Source organism: Mchenga conophoros, linkage group LG7, assembly GCF_057382185.1.
Source record: "Mchenga conophoros isolate Kocher_MC1m ecotype Shallow Benthic linkage group LG7, M_conophoros_male_GT1.1, whole genome shotgun sequence".
Classification (NCBI taxonomy): Eukaryota; Metazoa; Chordata; class Actinopteri; order Cichliformes; family Cichlidae; genus Mchenga; species Mchenga conophoros.
This window is the reverse complement of record NC_140532.1, coordinates 65,417,075-65,439,121: the sequence shown is the minus strand read 5'-3', so window position 1 is coordinate 65,439,121 and position 22,047 is coordinate 65,417,075. Positions and strand designations below refer to the sequence as shown.

Sequence of the window (22,047 nt, the reverse complement as noted above, 5' to 3'; positions counted from 1 at the left end):
TGCCCTAAAATCAAACTAACATGTTTTTCATCAGGTCTTTAGCGCTCTTTATTCATTTACATTGTTCAGGGTGGTGGAGCTTACACATAGCATAGCATTGCACATATCCATCCCTCCGTCCATTCAATTTCTTCCGCTTGTCGAATTCAGCCTACCCCAGCTGTCATAGTGTGAGCGGCAGGGCACATTCTGGACAGGTCACCAGTCTATCGCAGGGTTAACACAAAGAGTCTTTGGACTGTGGGAGGAAGGAGAGAACACAATGTGTACAACAGATCAGCTTTCTAAGAATTTTGTGTGATAGGTTGAAGGATTACTGAATATAAAAGGATTCAGTTAATACTAATTCATATCAGTTGATATAAGGACAAAGATAATGTAAATATGGTAAGAAAATGGTTAAGAGGTTATTATTTTTCACGTTATATTAATTGCTTTCATGTTATTTAAGAGAACTGTACTCTATACATCACTGATCGGCTAGTAAGCCATTTCTGGGATCGATTAGTAGCGTCTCTATTCTCCACTAGGGGGCTTTCGCGCGTTCTCCTCACTGCAATAAACGACTGCACGAGAGACGCAAGTCGTAATCACTCTCGTGATTCTTTTCCCCGTTTTAAGGTAGAAGCGATTAAAAGTTGATACATTTTCAATTTGTATTGTGTTAAGGTATTTAAGAGGTAACCCTTCATTGTTTTGTAAGCTTTAGAAGCATTATATTACAGTTTTGTGCACATAGACGTGGCAGTTTTGAGCCTGAGTTTTATACTGTGTAATGGCCATTAAGATAAGGCAAGGCAAGTTTATTTATATAGCACAATTCAACAACAAGGTGATTCAAAGTGCTTTACAGAGACATTAAAAAACAAATAAAAAGCATGATTTAAAATTGATTAAAAAAAACAGTAGATAAAATCAAAACAGATAAAATCAGAACAGTAGATAAAATCAGTAGTTAAATGTAAGTTTTGAAATTTAAGCTTAAAGTGTGGATTTGGTGCTTTATTCAAATGCAGCTAAGAACAGGTGAGTCTTCAACCTGGATTTAAATAAACTGAGTGTTTCAGCTGATCTGAGGCTTTCTGGGAGTTTGTTCCAGATATAAGGAGCATAAAAGCTGAATGCAGCTTCTCCGTGTCTGGTTCTGACTCTGGGAACTGATAAAAGACCGGATCCAGATGACCTGAGGGATCTGGAAGGTTCATACTGGGTCAGGAGGTCACTGATGTATTTTGGTCCTAAACCATTCAGAGCTTTATAGGCCAGCATCAGAACTTTAAAGTCTATCCTCTGACGGACAGGCAGCCAGTGTAAGGACCTCAGAGCTGGACTGATGTGGTCCACTTTTTTGGTCTTAGTGAGGACTCGAGCAGCAGAGTTCTGAATGAGCTGTAGTTGTCTGACTGATTTTTTTAGGTAGACCTGTAAAGATGCTGTTACAGTAATCAAGCCTGCTAAAGATGAATGCATGGACTAGTTTTTCCAGGTCCCGTTGAGACATCAGATCCTTGAAATATTCTTGAGGTGATAGTAAGCTGATTTTGTTATTGTCCTAATGTGTTTTTGGTTTAGGTCTGCATCCATCACTACACCCAAATTTCTCGCCTGGTTAACGTCAGGAGCTAAAAACACCACTACTGTCAGCCATTTTGTTGGAAAACCTGTTCAGGTATATGTATAGTAAGCACTTTATTATTTTGGTTTATTATTTAGCTTTTCCTTCCACCATGTGACATTAAGCAGTACAAAATGTGAAACATTTCTGTTCATTTTCACTGCAATAAACGACTGCATGAGAGACGCAGTCATAATCACTCTCATGATTCTTTTCCCCCTGTTTTCAGGGGTGTAACATTTGGAGGCACCACTGGGATAGCTGCTTAGATGTCTGGTGTCCACAATCTGCACATCGTAGTCCAAGCCAGCCAAATCCCCCCATACAACCCAGGCAAACTGCAGTGAGGAAGGTGTTGCTATTGAGGCGAACTGGTAGCTGTGTTTTAGCGCATGTTTCCTGAGGCCAGCCAGAGATCATCAGGGGCTGCAAAAACGACTCAGCTCAGCGTCACCACACCACATTTTTTGAGTGGGGGAGAGTGTGACAGGTTGAAGGATTACTGAATATAAAAGGGTTCAGTTAATACTAATTTATATCAGTTGATATAAGGACAAAAATAATGTAAATATGGTAAGAAAATGGTTAAGAGGTTATTATTTTTCATGTTATATTAATGGATTTCATGTTATTTAAGAGAACTGCAATCTATACATCACTGGTCGGCTAGTAAGCCTTTTCTGGGATCGATTAGTAGCGTCTCTATTCTCCACTAGGGAGTAGGGATGGGTATTGATAAGATTTTCACGATTCCATTTTCGATTCTTTTTAATGATTCGATTCTTTATCGATTCTTTTTTTTTTTTTAAAAGGAGAACACTAAGGTCGATTAGCTTAGAACTTTGTTTTATATCTTCTCTTTGAACAAGATAGAAATTTAGGAGTAACATGGCCTTACAAACCCAACAGTGAGATCTTAAGAGATCCAGCCTACGGCTCTTCAATGGGGTGTCACAGGGTCCCCAGGAAAAAAAATTGTAAATGTAAAATAAAAAAATAAATATTCTTCTGTAGCAATTACACAAGAATATCCAGTAATGTCCCTGCCTACAATTAAACACATTCACTTAGCGAAAATCGGGGGCATCTGCTGTGGCAAATGGGTGCAAGCCTTCTACCACAAACTGAATCACTGCTCGGTGACATTCGTCTATCCTGGCCTGAAAGGAGACGCTACCGGTAGACTGCAGCGAGAACTGCCAGCATCTGAGCCAGACTGTCTCTCTCATCACGGTCACTAAATGCACAGTAATGGCAGGTTTTGTAATAAGGCAGATCGCGCTAACATAATATGCACTGTTGTTGATTATTTACCTGCCGCATTAACGGGAGAGGACGTGCAAACGTTACCGCTGCTGCTGGGCTGAGATTCACGAGTCAGGAGCGAATTAAAAACACGACATTCATTTACGGTTATCGCGTGTTTTGTGAGCAAATGCTTTTGCATATTCGTAGTGTTTCCTCCCTTAAATGAAATATCTACTTTGCAAGTTGCCCTGTTGTCATCCGTTCTCATAAAGTATAATCAAACTTTTGAGCGTTTGAGCCGCTTAGGCGCCGTGTTTCCTGCCAGGTAAATGACGCTCCGCAACGTGGTGACGTCATTCGGGGCGACTGGAATCGATAAGGGAATCGTTTGCAAAAATGGCAAACAATTCCAAGGAACAGAAACAGTGGGAACCGGTTCTCAACAAGAACCGGTTTTCGATACCCATCCCTACTAGGGAGCTTTTGCGAGTTCTCCTCACTGCAATAAACGACTGCATGAGAGACGCAAGTCATAATCACTCTCGTGATTCTTTCCCCCCTGTTTTCAGTGTAACATTTGCACCTCTTTTTGTCTTTTCCAGTTGTGGAGATAATGTTGTTGATGGGTTGGGATGACGATGGTGAGATAATGGTGAGCCGTAATTGGTCAGCAGCTTTACCTCTAAGTGGGTTTTTATCAGCTTACTGAAGGTTTAAAGTCTTGGTGGATCTGGATCAGATAGTAGAGTGAAACCTTGGACTGTGTGTCTCTTTGTGTGTGTCTGGTTTAGTTTCATGACTTTAAAGAGTGTCAATAAAATGTAATTTATGTGAATGCTTGAGTGTGGGGTTTTTTGTCAATCAGCTGATTATCTGAGTGTGTGTGTGTTGGGGCATTGTGTCTTGTTAGCTGCTCTCTCTCTCCCTTTCTCTCTTTGAGCAGCCAAACTGAGCCTGTGCTTTTTTTTTCTTCTTTTTCTCTCTCTACAGCAGCTGCGATTGGTTGCTGGGGAGTCTGTCTCCAGAAATTGCTCTAATCCTCTCTGATAAAACAGAGCCTGCATCCAATCCCCTGCTCCAATCCCTCCCCACTCATCTCTCTCTCTCTCTCTCTCTCTCTCTCTCTCTCTCTCTGTGACACTCTCTTCCATGAGGAAGAGGAGTTTTTAATCCAAGTGGATTACACCACAAATTGGGCGACAGGGAAGGCAAGTGGCTGCAGTGTCTACTGCAGACAACCAGCTTTATGTTTTCTTTAATATCTGCAAGGTGGTGAAATGAACCCACTCACTGTTCCTGGTTCCATAAGGAGTAACCTGGAGGAACTTGCTACAGTAGTCTTTCCTGTGGACAGTAGGATGGGTGTGCAATGACTTTGAGTTTCTCTGGATCTTTTAGAAGTTGCTCTGATGAAGATGAGAGGCTGAAGCAAACAGAGAAGATGCTGGCAGCAGGACCAGTTTATTCAGACGTGATGGAAAGAGTTCAGGGTCAAAAGTCTGTAACTATAAATGTCACCGTTTCCTGTCTTTAGCCAACATGAGGAAACCGTTTCCTACAAACTCTTTATCATCTTCTTGAACATTCAGAGCTTCTCCCAGTTTGAGAATCTTCCTTTAAAGTCTCTTTAAAGGAGCTCCATGTCCGGACTTCAGGGATACAGGATGGACAGCATTAATGTTTTGGGAATGAGGACCCTCTTGAGGCTAATGGGAATTTTTTGCCTTTTGATCACAGCTGAGGCTCAGATGAAGATCCCACCTGAGACGTAAGTGCACAATGTTTACGTCTCATAACCTCTGCAGAGGGTTAAAAATGTTTTTTTAAAGGCCTGCATTATTGTAAGACTGTAGATATCGTTAGAAACCTATGGATGGGAAAGTTGAATGTCATTCGCAGTTATGGTAACATGACTGACATGTTAATATGAACGCATATAGAATATAGTAAGCGTGTAGCTTGTAGAAAATAGTCCTGAATGGGCTTATTCCAGCTTCTGATAGTCAACTCCCAGAGTGCACTGCGCTTTTATGGAGGTCCCGAGAGAATAACTGTGTTTCAGCAGGCTGTTTTCCCTCAGGACTCCCTGAAATTTGCTCTCCACTGTCTTTGATTTTTGCAGGTGTGACAGTTAAAAGTGATGTAACACTTCTAAAAACTCAGATTTAGGAAACCCAAAAGCTTATTTTAACTCAGCTGTTCAACATGGGTCACACGAACTGGAGTACAGCATCCAGTTTGGCCAAAAAAACAGTTACTTTGCTATTAGGTTCTAAGCTGTTTAGGTTTTTTGTGTGGTTTATAAAGTTTTTCTTTTGTTAAAATAAGAAATACATTGCATTGCACATTTTTGACTACATGTCCCTGCTCTCCTCTGTGTGTGGGACCTGTGGGAGGCAACTGGAAAAATGAGCAAGGAGTGGAAATAACCTTCTTTGGAAAATGCCTGGTCTCACTCTTGGAGAGAGGTTGAGGAGCTCATAATAGAACTACTTTGGAAGAAGTGATTGGAGAAGGTTCAGACATCTGACTAGGATGCTAATTGGGTGGGTCCTAGGTGAGAAGTTTCAGACATATCCAGGGCAGAACCAGGACTCTGCCTTTCAACTGACTTTTCAGCAGCTTGAAAAGGTTTGGGAATTTCTGCATTGATTGTTGATCCTGCAACCCAGGTGAGCAGGACAATATGGATGAATCGAGGGTTTCCAGTACATTTTTCATCATACGAATAATCTCCACTATGGTAGACTTCTATCCCTTGATTTTTTTTCTGATTTTGACTTTCTGGTTTAAATTATTGTTAATATGTGCAGAGGAGGTCAGGAGAGAACTGCAAGACTGATTGTCTACATCTGTAAAACATGCTGGAGGCTTTGTTTGGTTTGGGGCCGCGTTTCAGTCAGTGGTGTCTGAGATCTTTCCAGAATTTATGGAGAACACAGATTTTGATCGACCAACACAATCTGGAAAGTGTCTGATTGACAGTGGCTTCATTTTTTTATTATGACAATTATTCCAAACACTGCCAGCGCAATAAAAACACCTGGATAGAAAAACACACTTTAAGCCATGGATTGGCCTCCGCAGGGTCTGGACCTCAAGAGAGCCTGAAAATAGGCAGCCAACATCCAAAGAGCTTTGAACACCCTTCAGAGAACAATTCCTGAAGACTACTTAAGGAAATATATAAGAAAGCTGCCTAAGAGAGTTCAGGCTGTTGAAGAATAAAGCTGGTCGTACCAAATATTGATTTTCAAGCTCATTAAAATTGTAGCAACTTTGCTTGTCTCTTATGTACTGTTTGTGACATGCAAAGCTCTTGCAGTGTGTTTATCTACCCAACATGTTTGTGGTTTTGTGTTGTCTGTTTTGCTGCCGTTGAAGCTCATTATCATGAATCTGTGAGGCAGTTAGAGAGCAGCAGCTCCCTGCAGCTGCAGTCCTGCACGGCTACAGCTTCCTCACACGCTCCCTCTGCATCACCATCTGTGGGCCAGCATGGCTCGCTGGCCACGGTCACCTTTCCAAGCCTGACCCACATTCTCCACCAAACCGCCATAGGCCTGGACAAACAGGGCCACGTCACCTGGCTACAAATGCACCTAAACCCATGCAAATCCACCTCAGCCGCTGTGACATGCAGAGCTAAAGAGGCAGGACTTTGTACCAGTGACACTCAGTGAGCAGTAACTGAGGTAACGCGATACTGTCAGACTTTCAAGCAGGCCGTCACAGATGGCAGCATCAACAAAATGAAATAAGAAGCTGCAGAGTTCACTTTCACTGGCAGTTCTGATGTAGAAGATCAGGCATGTATTTCACACACAATAATAATATTTTATTTTATTTTGCATGTAAAGTATCGATCTATTGAATGTTTTGTTTTTCATCCAGATAGTTGTAGTTGTCACCTTTTACCAGCCTGCTGCTGCTTGGTTGCTTGCTCATACACCCATGCATGGATCAAAGTAGGAAGATGCTGTGCTGATGTAGTGACCAGTTCTGCCTCATTACTGGTCACATTACCACTTGACCAAAAGTGCTTCACTAGATTAAACTGATTGTTTTTTTGCCCCTTTTGTAAAGTTTGTGTTTCATATGTGGGAGCGGCTCGTTTGTTGATGTTGGTGATTAATGGTGTCTGTTGGCTGATATGAGCTAGTATTGCTAACTGTGATTCTATAAGATGGCAGATGAGGTTCACAGAGGCAGGAGCGAGTATAAAAGTCTTGTGCCTTGAACCCAACCTGCACACAGTCTACAGGCTGTTAGAAGCAGCCAAGAAACTAGAGGAAAGTCTTATTCTTTTGGTTGTGTTATAAACACTTAATATAAAGCAATAAAACAAGTATTTAATGCAAGTGCTGCATAGTGTACAGTTAACTGTAGCTTGTCTCCAGGCTTAATCATAAAGCTGTCTTATCGGCTGTATTAGACAGTACATTAACCCGATTTTTTTGCCATACATCACCACGATGAGTTAGATAAGCAGTTAAAAAAAAACTTTGACATCGCTCCAGGTCGCTGTCTGGACTGCTGACCTTTGACCTGGTTGTGAAATGAAATGATGGCTGTGTATTTTCTGTCAGTCAGTCTGCTGGGCAGGTCACCCTCGGCACAGGGGATTAGCTGAATAGACTTCAGAGGTGATCTTGATGGAGGATTTATTTTGGGAGCATTTTTAGATTGAATTGGAGACGGATGGGAGACCGTTGCTTTCATATATGCTGCAGCATTTTAGGACTGTTAAACCTAACAGTGAATATAAAGTGATCAGCTGGTACTGTTAGAACTCTAAATGTGAGAAAATAAATTGCTCTATAGGGCTCTGCCCCCTCAGACTTATACTGGAAGCTGTTTTCACAGGTGGACTGCAGCCCAGAACATTTCTACACGTTACCCAACATCGACGCAGGCGAGAACAAGTAACTGTCCAGTAACTGCACAGCGGTATGGCGTGGACAGACCTGAACCGAAGAGCGTGCTTCTAGTTCTTTTTTGGACCGACCTGGTTTTGCCAACATTGCCTGGAGTTCATGACCCATACAATCAGACTTTCAGTAGCAGGAATACCAACCCAGTATCTCAGTTGCTTCCATTCATACCTCTGAACACATGAAATACACTTTAACATTCTTATTTAGAGTTTAAAGGCTCCCATGCCTGGCAGTACTTATTTTAATGCATTTTTACATTTTTATTTATTTATTTTTTTGGAAAAGGCTAGTAAGTAAAATTATGATGTTTTAAACAATGTGTCAGAAAAACAAGGAAACTCGGGGCAGATGAGTTTACAGGGATGTAATGAGCACTACCCTTTGTTATTGACATCTCCCAGATGTTTGACATGTGACATTTTACGTTTATAGGCAGTGTAGGTGATTCATTTATTATTTATTTTTTCAGACCTGGCACAATTTGTATCGAAAATGAAAACATTTTTATGTTATAACAGGTAGAAAAATGTCAGAGTAATCATTGCTACCTGTTCAGTGCGAAGCTCTGGGAGGAGTGTTGAATAAATGAAGTTTATCCATCCATCCATTCGCTTATCCTTTTCAGGGTCGCGGGGGGTGCTGGAGCCTATCCCAGCTGTCATAGGGCGAGAGGCAGGGTACACCCTGGACAGGTCGCCAGTCCGTCGCAGGGCCAACACACAGGGACAGACAACCATTCGCACTCACATTCATACCTAGTGGCAATTTGGATTAATCAATTAACCTATCCCCTCAAGCTGCATGTCTTTGGACGGTGGGAGGAAGCCGGAGTACCCGGAGAGAACCCACGCAAACATGGGGAGAACATGCAAACTCCACACAGAAAGACCCCGGCCTGATGGTGGAATTGAACTCAGGACCTTCTTGCTGTGCGGCAACAGTGCTAACCACCGTGCCACCGTGCTGCCTTAAATGAAGTTTATAGTTTCGATCAATGATATCAGTCAAATGATTTGGAACACAAGGGTGCTGACAAAAACACAGAAGGTGGAGATAGAGGGGGCAGAGATGAAATGGTAAGATTTTTCTTGGGAGTCACTTGGATGGACAGGCTTAGAAATGAGTATATCTGCGGGACAGCTCAGGTTAGAGACAAAGTTGAAGAGTTGGGGCTGAGATGGTTTGGATATGCGCAGAGGAGGGATAGTGGATACGATGGAAAAAGGATCATGTAGATAAAGCTGCCAGGCAGGAGGAAAAGGGAAAGACCTCAGAAGATTCAAGCATGTGTTGAAGGAGGACAGAATGAGCGACTGAAGTGTTTCAAAGGCAGCAAATAAAGGATTAAATACAGCAACTAAAGTAAAACGTAAATCTGCAGAGAGCTGAAGGACAGACAGATTCATCAAGGATTGCTGCTTTAAGTTAAACAGTTTGGAAAACTAAAGGCAGACGCTTATCAAGGCATGAACACCAAAGGCATAGTGGACTCTAATGCACAACCAGAAAGAGGCTGAACTGATCAAACTCAAGACCTTTATTGTTTACAAGAAGCACTGATTTTAAAACACAGAATAACTTCCATGGGGGAATTTCTCTAGGATAGAGGACACTGGCAAAAGCGGAATTCCTGAGTTTCCGGAGATGCAGTTAGACGAAGGTTCACTGGGAGAGAGGAGAGCAGTATTAGATCCAGAAGGCTGGGTTCGGGAGAAGTAAGGACTGAAGGTGCAGGCTTACACGTGAGGGTTGTTGGTAAGGTCCAGGAGGGTGCCAAACACCCAGGGAAGGTCACAAGGAAGGGTTTGAATACCACACTGAAAAAAAGACAATTGGGCAAAGACTGGATGTGTGAGCTGGTTCTTAAATACTTGGAGACAGGAAAATAAGCAACAGGTGTGCCACCATCTCCTGCTGGTGTGCAGGAGATGGTGGCAACTCCACCCAAAGGTAGAGCTCCACCTGCCCAACCCAGCCAAGGCCTGAGAAAGAAAACAGGAGCGAGACAGAAACACAAGCAAACCAGTGCCTACCATGACTCCAGCTCAGTCTTCCAGCAGTGTTCATCATCTCTCTGAGCTCAGATTGAATTATTTGGGTTGTTCTGCTGACTATTACATTTTAAAATACGTAACTATAAGATGTTATCCAGCCAGCCTACTGATAACATGTTCCGGGGTCAAATTTCTATTCTATTCATGGTGGTCAAAATCTGCCATTTTTGATGTGTAAAAGAGTAAAGAGAAAATGGAGAGAAGAGTTCCTTACACGGGTAAACATGATTCAAACAAAATTATTGTTATTTTTAAAATTTTATACTGTCAAGAGTTCCGGGATTAAAGAAAAAACAGATAAAAATCTAAGAAAAAAGGGCAAAGCATCGAGCACTTAAATCACATGATCACTGATGGCATCGGGAGTTTTAACAAACTACAGTTTTGGCAGCTCTTTGCCGCTGAGAGTTGCTCATATATACACTGAACAAAAATATAAACACAACACTTTTGTTTTTGCTCCCATTCCCCATGGGATGGACGTAGAGACCTAAAATTCATTCCAGATACACAATATAACCATCCCTCCCAAACAGTGGTCACAAATCAGTCCAAATGTGTGGTAGTGGGCACATCTGCTATATTGAGATAATCCATCCCACCTCACAGGTGTGCCACATCAGGATGCTGATCTGACATCATGAGTAGTGCACAGGTGTACCTCAGACTGCCCACAACAAAAGGCCACCCTGGAATGTGCAGTTTTGTCTCACAGCAAAATGCCACAGATGCCACAAGCAATGAGGGAGCGTGCAATTGGCATGCTGACAGCAGGAATGTCAACCAGATCTGTCGCCCGTGCATTGAATGTTCATTTCTCAACCATAAGCCGTCTCCACAGGCGTTTCAGAGAATATGGCAGCACATCCAACCGGCCTCACAACCGCAGACCTCGTGTAACCACACCAGCCCAGGACCTCCACATCCAGCAGGTTCACCTCCAAGATCGTCTGAGACCAGCCACCCAGACAGCTGCTGGAACAATTGGTTTGCACAACCAAACAATTTCTGCACAAACTGTCAGAAACCGTCTCAGGGACGCTCAACTGCATGCCCGTCGTCCTCATCGGGGTCTTGACCTGACTCCAGCTCGTCGCCGTAACAGACTTGTGTGGGCAAATGCTCACATTCGATGGCGTCTGGCACGTTGGAGAGGTGTGCGCTTCACGGATGAATCATGGTTCACATTGTTCAGGGCAGATGGCAGCTGAGAATGTCCCAGTTCTTGCATGGCCAGCATACTCACCGGACATGTCACCCATTGAGCATGTTCGGGATGTGCTTGACTGGCGTATACGACAGCGTGTACCAGTTCCCACGAATATCCAACAACCTCGCACAGCCATTGAAGTGGAGTGGACCAACATTCCACAGGCCACAATTGACAATCTGATAGACTCCATGCGACGATGTGTTGCACTGCATGAGGCAAATGGTGGTCACACCAGATACTGACCGGTTCTGGGTCCCCAGACCCCCAATAGCGCAAAAAACTGCACATTCCAGGGTGGCCTTTTGTTGTGGGCAGTCTGAGGTACACCTGTGCACTACTCATGATGTCAGATCAGCATCCTGATGTGGCACACCTGTGAGGTGGGATGGATTATCTCAATATAGCAGATGTGCCCACTACCACACATTTGGACTGATTTGTGACCACTGTTTGGGAGGGATGGTTATATTGTGTATCTGGAATGAATTTTAGGTCTCTACGTCCATCCCATGGGGAATGGGAGCAGTAACAAAGGTGTTGCGTTTATATTTTTGTTCAGTGTAATAAGACGTGTGCATGATGGTACATAGCATTTCATAGTTTAAATGATTCATCAAAGGAATCTAGCACCCAGAATTTAAATGAACAGTAATTAGTTACATCTGTAGCAGAGCAGTGTGTCTTACATGGGTTATTGTCAAACCTGTTACAAGCCCACAGTGTATTTACTGTGTGTGTGTGTGTCTGCACTGAACTTAGAGGATTAATGTCCAGAACAGATGGAGCGTTACCCTCCTTTTCAACACATGCTGGGTAAACTCTCTCTCTCCTCTGTCTGTCTGTGTGAAGTGCTGTGACTGAGGCACTTCACACTGTCCTCATTATGTGTAATTATTCATCACCTGGACCTGGAATATTCTGATGATGTTTTCCCTCAGAATGGTTAAAGTGAACGTTGTTCTCCTCATCTCCAGATTGATGTTTTTGCTTTCCAATTCCAGGGGTAACTTTGAATAATTCATAGTTCAAAATGGGCCTTCAGGTCATCCTGTGTCTGAAACAAACTGTGTAGGCAGTGTTTCTGGATCATGTGCATCTATGACATGATGGAGCTTTAACCAGCCTGTGTGCATGGCCTTAGTTCACAATCAGTGATCATCAGCTTTGAGACATGGCTGAAATGCAGAAACCATGACAAAGCTTTCACTGGTTTTCACAGATGGTTATAGTACTTCACTCTTCTACATCTCTCCTGACCTCCTCTGTACATATTTTATTATATTATATTTCTATATCATATGATAGAAACATTATAGTGTCTGTTGTGTTAATTGTCCGTTTTGCTGTTGCGACACAAACCAAAACTTTAACTTGCAGCTTTGTTGCATTGCTGTGGGTCTGTGCTGAGTGGACCCCTGCAGCTCTCTGCTGTGACCCAGATGAGGAGCAGATTATCTAAATCTCTTTCATCACTGTCATATTTAAGGGCCTTTTTCTGCTGTAATGCACCGCTGCTGAGCCAAGCGTTGTCATGGAAACACACGGTCAAGCTTACGCTAAACACCTGACAGCGCAAGAACGTAACAACAGAACTTTTCATCCTGAGGTAAAGTGGTGGTATAGCATAAACAAAGGGTCCCTGCCTTTCTGCTACATAGACCATTGATGAGAAGTGCTCCAAGCTCAGTACGAGTCCAGTTTGTCTGAGTGCACCAATGATTTTTAGCATGCAGTGGCTAACAGCAAATTTTAAACATGGGCTTCTTTCATGACCGTTTCGCTGCGATGCTTTCCTCAACTAATATTTTAATGTTTAATCAAAGAAGTTAGAGGACAGCGTGTATGTAACAGATGGAGATCAAAAGGTCCAGCACACTGCGTTATTCAAACCCAGCTGGCATCGATAGCAGCTCAGACAGGTGCTACAAATCAGGCCAGCCAACCCAGGTGGTCAAACGCGATCCACAAGAATCAGGAAACCAAGCAGGATGAATCATATTATTCATATATTCAAATCGGTAAGTACACAGAGTGAAACTTAACACAAAATAATATGTGGCATGACACTATATACACACTGCTCTGACAAATTGAGAGAACACTGGAAAAAAAAATCATGCTGCATATCGATACAGATATGGACTGCATGATGTGTTGGGAATAAAAGGATGTCACATTGTTTCAGTAGTTTCTACGGCCTGCATGCTTGTATGCATGCCTGACCCGGGCCGTGCTCGTAATGAGATGATGGATGGTGTCCTAGAGGATCTTCTCCCTAATTTTAATGCAGCCACACGTCTCAAAAAGTTGGAATAGGGCCATGTTTCCCACTGTGTAGTATCCACTCTACTTTTAACTCTACTTCTGGGAGAGGACAGTTTTCCCATTCTTGTCTGATAGAGGATCCTAGCTCTCAGCAGCCCTGGCTTGTCTTTGTTCTATTTTTGCTTTCTTGGTGCTCCAAATGTTCTCACACACTGCAGGCAGGAAAGTTCAGCAACCAAACTCTTCTACTATGAAGCCATGCTGTTCGAGTAGATGAAGTATGCGGTATAAGATTATCTTTCTGAAATATACAAGGCACCTCTGACAAAGACATCATCTGTAAAAAAGTGTATATTTCTGTCAGCATTGATTTCACCTTTCCAGATTTTCGAGCTGCCAGTTCCAGACACTGACGCACCTCCGTACCATCAGAGAGGCGGACTGAGCTGAATACCGATAATGAGCCGGCTGGTCCGTGTCCTTGTTGCCTGCAGTGTTCTTGTTTTCAGCTAATGTTTGGCTTAATTGTTCTAAAATTCACGCTTTCCCTTGATAAACAGTTTGATTACATTCTCACATTGTATGAAAGTTTCAGAGTCCAACAACGTTGGTGAAACTTTCTTTGAAGTGGATGTAACAGTGGCTAATAGCAAAAACAGCAGAACTTGATGAGCTTCTCGGAGTCATTGGCTTGTATTAAGCTCGTTTCACAATGTTTTACAGTCCAAATAGACATGGACACATTGACAGCTGAGGTAAACAACAGCCTAAGAGCCAACACTCACTTTACAGCCAGAGCTGTTTGTTTTACAGCAGCCATCTTAGTTAGGATAATACATGAAGTTCATTTAACTGCAATCTACTGATATCTAGTGGTGAGATTTTCTTTTCTTTTCTTTTTGCTTGTTTGTTTTATTTTGTTTTGTTTCCTTATCTTTTGTTTGCGTCTCTTCTTGTGGTTTTCTAACAGTCTGTAATGTGAGTCCTTGATATTGTCTGTTGTCTTTCTGTCTTGCAGGGTGCAGCAGTGGGCGTTGAGATTCTCTGCAGAACTTCGAGAGTGTGCAACCAAATACTCTGGATCTCTGCTGCTGCAGAAGGTAAATGAAGCCAGAACTGGTAAAAGCAAATTTCAAATTCAAAAGTCGTCCTAAAAAAATGTTCTAGGATTTGTCATTTCGACAAGCCTCAGACTTTTACCAAACATTTGCACAAGGCTGCAAGAAAGCATAAATACTGACTGAGCAATGGTTTGGCCAACGTGTCCAAAACTGAGAGGTTCTATTTCAGCCTTTCATACTTCTGGAGCGTTCACTCTCTGTAGGTTCTACAAAGAAGTCTCATAAACCATTGAGGTTTGTATTTGTCTTTTCTGGTGTTGTATTCATTTGGGTTGAATTTTCTTTTAATAATTAAAACATGGCCAAAGTCTACTTTAGATGTGAGTTTCTTACCCTCAAACTGGTCCTGAGGCTTCTGACTGTTTGAACTGGAAACAAAGAGCAATTGGAAGAGTTCGGATGTGCATTCGTGTATGTTGGTGAGTGTGCCTATCATTGTGTGTGTGTGTGAGTCTGTGTGCACACTTATGCTTGTTTGCCAGGACAAACACACCCAGGGATCATGATAATGCCCAGATTGAGGACTGAGCCCTCTTTACCAGCGTCAGGATTTGCGGCCTGTTCTGATTTTAGACATTCATCCATTTATCTGTCAGATTTAGAGCCGTCAGAGCCAGTCAGCAGTTTGTATGCTTTTAAACACACATCCACCTCCTGCAGAATACACAACATGCGTGTATAGGAACCAAAATAACCCCCAGATAACATTGTTTTCTGCCTTGCGGGTTTCATGTTGTTTTCATGTACGTTTTCTCTGGCCATGAATGAGAGATAAAATACAGCAATTGTTGGAGGATTGCTATATGAGCAAATCTATGAATGTATCAGTGCTAAAATGAATGTTAAATGATGTTAAAAGGCTGACCCTCAAGATCATCTTGTATAATAACCACCCCATAAACTCTATGGGATTACTTTATGTGCCTCCTTATCCTTCTCACCTCAGTGACATCTGGAAGATAACACAAAGAAATAAAAATAATTAAACAAAGATTCAAACCACATTTATCCACCATAAATTAAAAAAACAATGAAATGCCAATTTCAGCAATAGTAGTGCTAAGCACATTAATAATGGTGAGTTGTGTTTGTGTGTTGTTCACACTTAAAGTCTGGTTCGCTTGCAGAGACGAGCAGGGTAGAGCTACTTGAAAGGATTCAGGCCACGACTGGGACCAAAAAATGATTGAAACATCCCCAACTGGCTGATCAAGAAACCTTTTTTTCAGGGAGTTTAAGCCCACATTACATCATCAGCATCACTCTGTGCATTTCAGCAGTGTGGGGGAAGACAGGAAGCCAGAATATCCTGAAATAAATCCAGTTTTGGAAACTAGCATTTAAAACTAAGAGCACATGCAGCTCAGTGCCCTAGCACAGATTTATTAGGAGAAAAATGATGCTACGGGTAATTACGGTACTTACAAGGATGTTTTTGGTAGTGTTTGCATCCATGTGTCATCATTCTGTAAACATCATAGCTTAAAAAGGTTTGAATGATCTTGTGATAAAACTGTAGGGGTGTAGAGTGGGGTCATGTTAGCAGTCCATTAAAATCTGGCTTACATCCATCGAGGTTTTCGAAGTCAACTTAATGATTTATTGGTCACAATTTAACAAAACCAATTTACGAAACACTGCAATAAATGTCATACATTCAATTCAATTCAATTCAATTTTATTTATATAGCGCCAAATCACAACAAAAGTCGCCTCAAGGCGCTTCATAGATACAGAGAAAAACCCAACAATCATATGACCCCCTATGAGCAAGCACTTTGGCGACAGTGGGAAGGAAAAACTCCCTTTTAACAGGAAGAAACCTCCGGCAGAACCAGGCTCAGGGAGGGGCGGCCATCTGCTGCGACCGGTTGGGGTGAGAGAAGGAAGACAGGATAAAGACATGCTGTGGAAGAGAGACAGAGGTTAATAACAGATATGATTCAATGCAGAGAGGTCTATTAATACATAGTGAGTGAGAAAGGTGACTGGAAAGGAAAAACTCAATGCATCATGGGAATCCCCCGGCAGCCTACATCTATTGCAGCATAACAAAGGGAGGATTCAGGGTCACCTGGTCCAGCCCTAACTATATGCTTTAGAAAAAAGGAAAGTTTTAAGCCTAATCTTGAAAGTAGAGATAGTGTCTGTCTCCCAAATCCAAACTGGAAGCTGGTTCCACAGAAGAGGGGCCTGAAAACTGAAGGCTCTGCCTCCCATTCTACTTTTAAATACTCTAGGAACAACAAGTAGGCCTGCAGAGCGAGAGCGAAGTGCTCTAATAGGGTGATATGGTACTACAAGGTCATTAAGATAAGATGGGGCCTGATTATTTAAGACCTTGTATGTGAGGAGCAGGATTTTGAATTCAATTCTGGATTTAACAGGAAGCCAATGAAGGGAAGCCAAAACAGGAGAAATCTGCTCTCTCTTTCTAGTCCCTGTCAGGACTCTTGCTGCAGCATTTTGGATTAGCTGAAGGCTTTTCAGTGAGTTTTTTGGACATCCTGATAATAATGAATTACAGTAGTCCAGCCTGGAAGTAATAAATGCATGAACTAGTTTTTCAGCGTCACTCTGAGACAGGATATTTCTAATTTTAGAGATGTTGTGCAAATGGAAGAAAGCAGTCTTACATATTTGTTTAATATGTGCGTTGAAGGACATGTCCTGGTCAAAAATGACTCCAAGGTTCCTCACCGCGTTACTGGAGGCCAAGGTAATGCCATCCAGAGTAAGAATCTGATTAGATACCATATTTCTAAGATTTTCAGGGCCGAGTACAATAACCTCAGTTTTATCTGAATTAAGAAGCAGAAAGTTAGCGGCCATCCAGGTCTTTATGTCTTTAAGACATTCCTGCAGTTTAACTAATTGGTGTGTGTTATCTGGCTTCATGGACAGATAGAGCTGGGTGTCATCTGCATAGCAGTGAAAATGTATGCTATGTCTTCTAATGATACTGCCTAAGGGAAGCATGTATAATGTAAACAGAATTGGTCCTAGCACTGAACCCTGTGGAACTCCATAATTAACCTCAGTGTGTGAAGAGGACTCTCCATTTACATGCACGAATTGGAGTCTATTAGATAGATATGATACAAACCACTGCAGCGCAGTACTTGTAATACCTACAGCATGTTCTAATCGCTCTAATAGGATATTATGATCAACAGTATTGAACGCTGCACTGAGGTCTAGCAGGACAAGCACAGAGATGAGTCCACTGTCAGAGGCCATAAGAAGATCATTTGTAACCTTCACTAAAGCTGTTTCTGTGCTGTGATGAGCTCTGAAACCTGACTGAAACTCTTCAAATAAGCCATTCCTCTGCAGATGATCTGTTAGCTGTTTGACAACTACTCTTTCAAGGATTTTTGATATGAAAGGAAGGTTGGAGATTGGCCTATAATTAGCTAAGACTGCTGGGTCTAGAGATGGCTTTTTGAGTAAAGGTTTAACTACAGCCAGCTTGAAGGCCTGTGGTACATAGCCGATTATTAGAGATAGGTTGATCATATTTAAGATCGAAGAATTAATTAATGGCAGGACTTCTTTGAGCAGTTTTGTAGGAATGGGGTCTAAAAGACACGTTGATGGTTTGGAGGAAGTAATTATTGAAGTTAACTCAGAAAGATCAATTGGAGAAAAAGAGTCTAACTTAATATCAATGGTACTAAGAGTAGCTGTAGATAATATTACATCTGTGGGATGATTATTGGTAATTTTTTCTCTAATGATAAAAATTTTATTTGTGAAGAAGTTCATGAAGTCATTACTAGTTAACGTTAAAGGGATGGTTGGCTCAAAAGAGCTCTGACTTTTTGTCAGCCTGGCTACAGTGCTGAAGAGAAACCTAGGGTTGTTCTTATTTTCTTCAATCAGTGATGAATAGTAAGATGTTCTGGCTTTGCGGAGGGCTTTCTTATAAAGCAGCAAACTATTTCTCCAGGCTGAATGATGATCCTCTAGATTTGTGACGCCATTTCCTCTCCAGATTACGAGTCATCTGCTTTAGGGTACGTGTTTGAGAATTATACCACGGAGTCAGGTACTTCTGATTTGAGGCCTTAGTTTTCACAGGAGCTACAGTATCCAGAGTCGTACGTAGTGAGGAGGTGAAATTATTAACAAGATAATCGACCTCTGTTGGGGTAGCGTTCAGATAGCTGCTTTGCTCTGTGTTGGTACAGGGCATTGGAGATGATAACAGTGGGTGGATTATATTCTTAAACTTAGTTACAGTGCTTTCAGAAAGACATCTACTTTGATAAAGTCTACTCTTCACCGCTGTGTAATCAATTATTGTAAAAGTAAATGTTATCAGGAAATGATCAGACAGGAGAGGGTTTTCAGGAAACACTGTTAAATGTTCAGGTTCGATGCCATATGTTAAAACAAGATCTAGAGTGTGATTAAAGTGGTGGGTGGGTTCTTTTACATTTTGAGAGAAACCAATTGAGTCTAATAACAGATTAAATGCCATGTTGAGGCTGTCATTTTTAGCATCTACATGGATGTTAAAATCACCCACAATAATTATTTTATCTGAGCTCAGAACTAAATTAGATATAAAGTCTGAGAAATCAGACAGAAACTCTGTGTAAGGCCCAGGTGGACGATAGATGATAACAAGTAAGACTGGTTTCTGAGTTTCACAGCTGGGGTGGACAATGTTAAGCATCAGGCTTTCAAATGAATTAAAAGTCTGTCTTGGTCTTTCATTAATTAATAGGCTGGTGTGAAAAATTGCTGCCACACCGCCCCCTCGGCCTGTGCTTCAAGATTTCTGGTAGTTAGAATGGCTCGGGGGTGTTGATTCATTTAAACTAACATAATCATCCTGCTGCAACCAGGTTTCTGTAAGGCAGAGTAAATCAATTTGTTGATCAATTATTAAGTCATGTACTAACAGAGACTTGGAGGAGAGAGACCTAATATTTAATAATCCACATTTCACTGTTTTACTCTTTGGTTCAGATGTGGATACTGTATTGTTCTTTCTTTGTGATTGTTTATGTTTAAGTTGTTTGTTGCTGGTTTTTAGTTTGTTTTTTGTCTTTTTGGAAGCTGACACAGTCTCTATGGAGATGGGTTTTTGTAATAATCCACATAAATGATAGAAAATAATTGCACTTAAAATGATGTCAAGTATATTTACTTTGTTTTTAAGAAGGCACATTTTAATAAAGCCTGCACTTTGCACTTGTTTTTACTGCACTACAAACTTCTTAAAGTACATTTGGTTTGCACTCTCTGAATGCTTCTACTTTTCAACATTGTTTTAATTCTTGCGTTGGATCCCTGTTTTGTAAAGCTCGGTGCTAGGACCAGTTCTGTTAACAGTATACGTTAGGGGTGGGCAACTCCAGGCCTCGAGGGCCGGTGTCCTGCAGGTTTTAGATCTCACCCTGGGTCAGCACACCTGAATCAAATGATTAATTCAATACCAGGCCTCTGGAGAACTTCAAGACATGTTGAGGATAGGGATGGGTATTGATAAGATTTTAATGATTCCGATTCCATTTTCGATTCTGTTTAACGATTCGATTCTTTATCGATTCTCTTATCGATTCTTATTTTTAAAAAAGGAGAACACTAAGGTCGATTAGCTTAGAACTTTGTTTTTTACCTTCTCTTTGAACAAGATAGAAATTTAGGAGTAACATGGCCTTACAAACCCAACAGTGAGATCTTAAGAGATCCAGCCTACGGCTCTTCAATGGGGTGGCACAGGGTCCCCAGGAAAAAAAATGTAAATGTAAAATAATAAAATAAATATTCTCCTGTAGCAATAACAAAGTATAACATAAATTATTCTGTAGCAATTACACAAGAATATCCAGTAATGTCCCTGCCTACAATTAAACACATTCTCTTACCAAAGTGAAATCGGGGACATCTGCTGTGGCAAATGGATTCAAGCCTTTTACCACAAACTCAGTCACTGCTCGGTGACATTCGTCTATCCTGGCCTGAAAGGAGACGCTACCGGTAGACTGCAGTGAGAACTGCCAGCATCTGAGCCAGACTCTGTCTCTCTCATCATGGTCACTAAATGCACAGTAATGGCAGGTTTTGTAATAAGGCAGATCGCGCTAACATAATATGCACTGGTAGTTGATTATTTACCTGCCGCATTAACGGGAGAGGACGTGCAAATGTTACCGCTGCTGCTGGGTTGAGATTCACGAGTCCGGAGCGGAATTAAAAACACGACATTCATTTAAGGTTATCGCGTGTTTTGTGAGCAAATGCTTTTGCATATTCGTAGTGTTTCCTCCCTTAAATGAAATATCTACTTTGCAAGTATTGCAAGTTGCCCTGTTGTCATCCGTTCTCGTAAAGTATAACCAAGCTTTTGAGCGTTTGAGCTGCTTACGCGCCGTGTTTCCTGCCAGGTAAATGACGCTCCGCAACGTGGTGACGTCATTCGGGGCGGCTGGACTCGATAAGGGAATCGTTTGCAAAAATGGCAAACAATTCCAAGGAATTGAAACAGTGGGAACCGGTTCTCAGCAAGAACCGGGTTTCGATACCCATCCCTAGTTGAGGATGTCATTTAGCTGTTTGAATCAGCTGTGTTGGATCAAGGACACAGCTAAAACTCGCAGGACACCGGCCCTCGAGGCCTGGAGTTGCCCACCCATGTTATACATGGTTTCCCTTGGCAGTATCTTCAGAAGGCATAGCATACATGTGGCAGTATAATGTCCTCGTAAGTGGATATCAGGCCCTTGTAGAGCAAAATTTAGTATTTTGGTCTAGACAACCCAAAATGGGATGTCCGCATATGTGGACATCAGGTCCTAGGAGGTTAAAGACCTCATAGTACCGTATCACACCAAAGGAAAGTACTGTTGCTGCACAGCAAGAAGGTCCTGAGTTCAATCCCACCATCAGGCCAGGGTCTTTTTGTGTGGAGTTTGTATGTTCTCCCCGTGTACTCTGGCATAATGGTGCGAATGGTTGAATGGTTGTCTGTCTCTGTGTGTTAGCTCTGCGACAGACTGGCGACCTGTCCAGGGTGTCCTCTGGATAAGCGGAAGTGAATGGATGGATGGATATCATTAATCTCTGGCTCTCTTCCACAGCATGTCTTTTGTCTTGTCTTCCTCCCCTCACCTCTAACTGGTCGTGGCAGATGGCTGCCCCTCCCTAGCCTGGTTCTGCTGCACGTTTCTTCCTGTTAAAAGGGTTTTTTTTCTTCCCACTGTTGCAGAGTGCTTGTTCATAGGAGGTCATATGATTGTTGGGGTTTTCTCTGTATTATTGTAGGGTCTTTACCTCACAATATAAAGTGCTTTGAGATGATTGTTGTTGAGATTTGGTGCTATAGAAATAAAATTAAATTGAATTGACCTCTCAGTGATGGGTCACTCTGCAGCAACCCATCATAATCAAAGGTACACTAGGTTACATTTCCACTGAGGCCCCTTCCTCTAAGATGCAAAACAACCACTGAGAAATCCTTTTTGTGACTCCATAGAGCTCTGTGCTCATTATACTGTACAGCAAGTGTGCAGGACTGAGATAAAATATTTTCACAGAGGTTGGACTCAATGTTTGGCTCTGCTTGTGTATTTGCTTCAGT

General features: G+C 42.0%; 1 protein-coding gene across 3 annotated transcripts in view; it reads left to right on the top strand.

The window, feature by feature from the left end:
• The first annotated feature begins 4,023 nt into the window (after window positions 1-4,023).
• LOC146571577 (voltage-dependent calcium channel subunit alpha-2/delta-4-like) overlaps window positions 4,024-22,047 on the top strand; it is an 84,898-nt gene continuing 66,874 nt past the window's right edge. For 2 of the 3 annotated variants that reach the window (XM_085280826.1, XM_085280825.1), the window contains exons 1-2: window positions 4,025-4,631; window positions 14,351-14,432. In XM_085280826.1, coding sequence (XP_085136952.1) covers window positions 4,504-4,631; window positions 14,351-14,432 — 210 coding nt within the window. In that variant the 5' untranslated portion in view covers window positions 4,025-4,503. Of the gene's footprint in view, window positions 4,632-14,350; window positions 14,433-22,047 lie in introns of all 3 variants that reach the window. The other variant, XM_085280827.1, reaches the window with a different exon arrangement.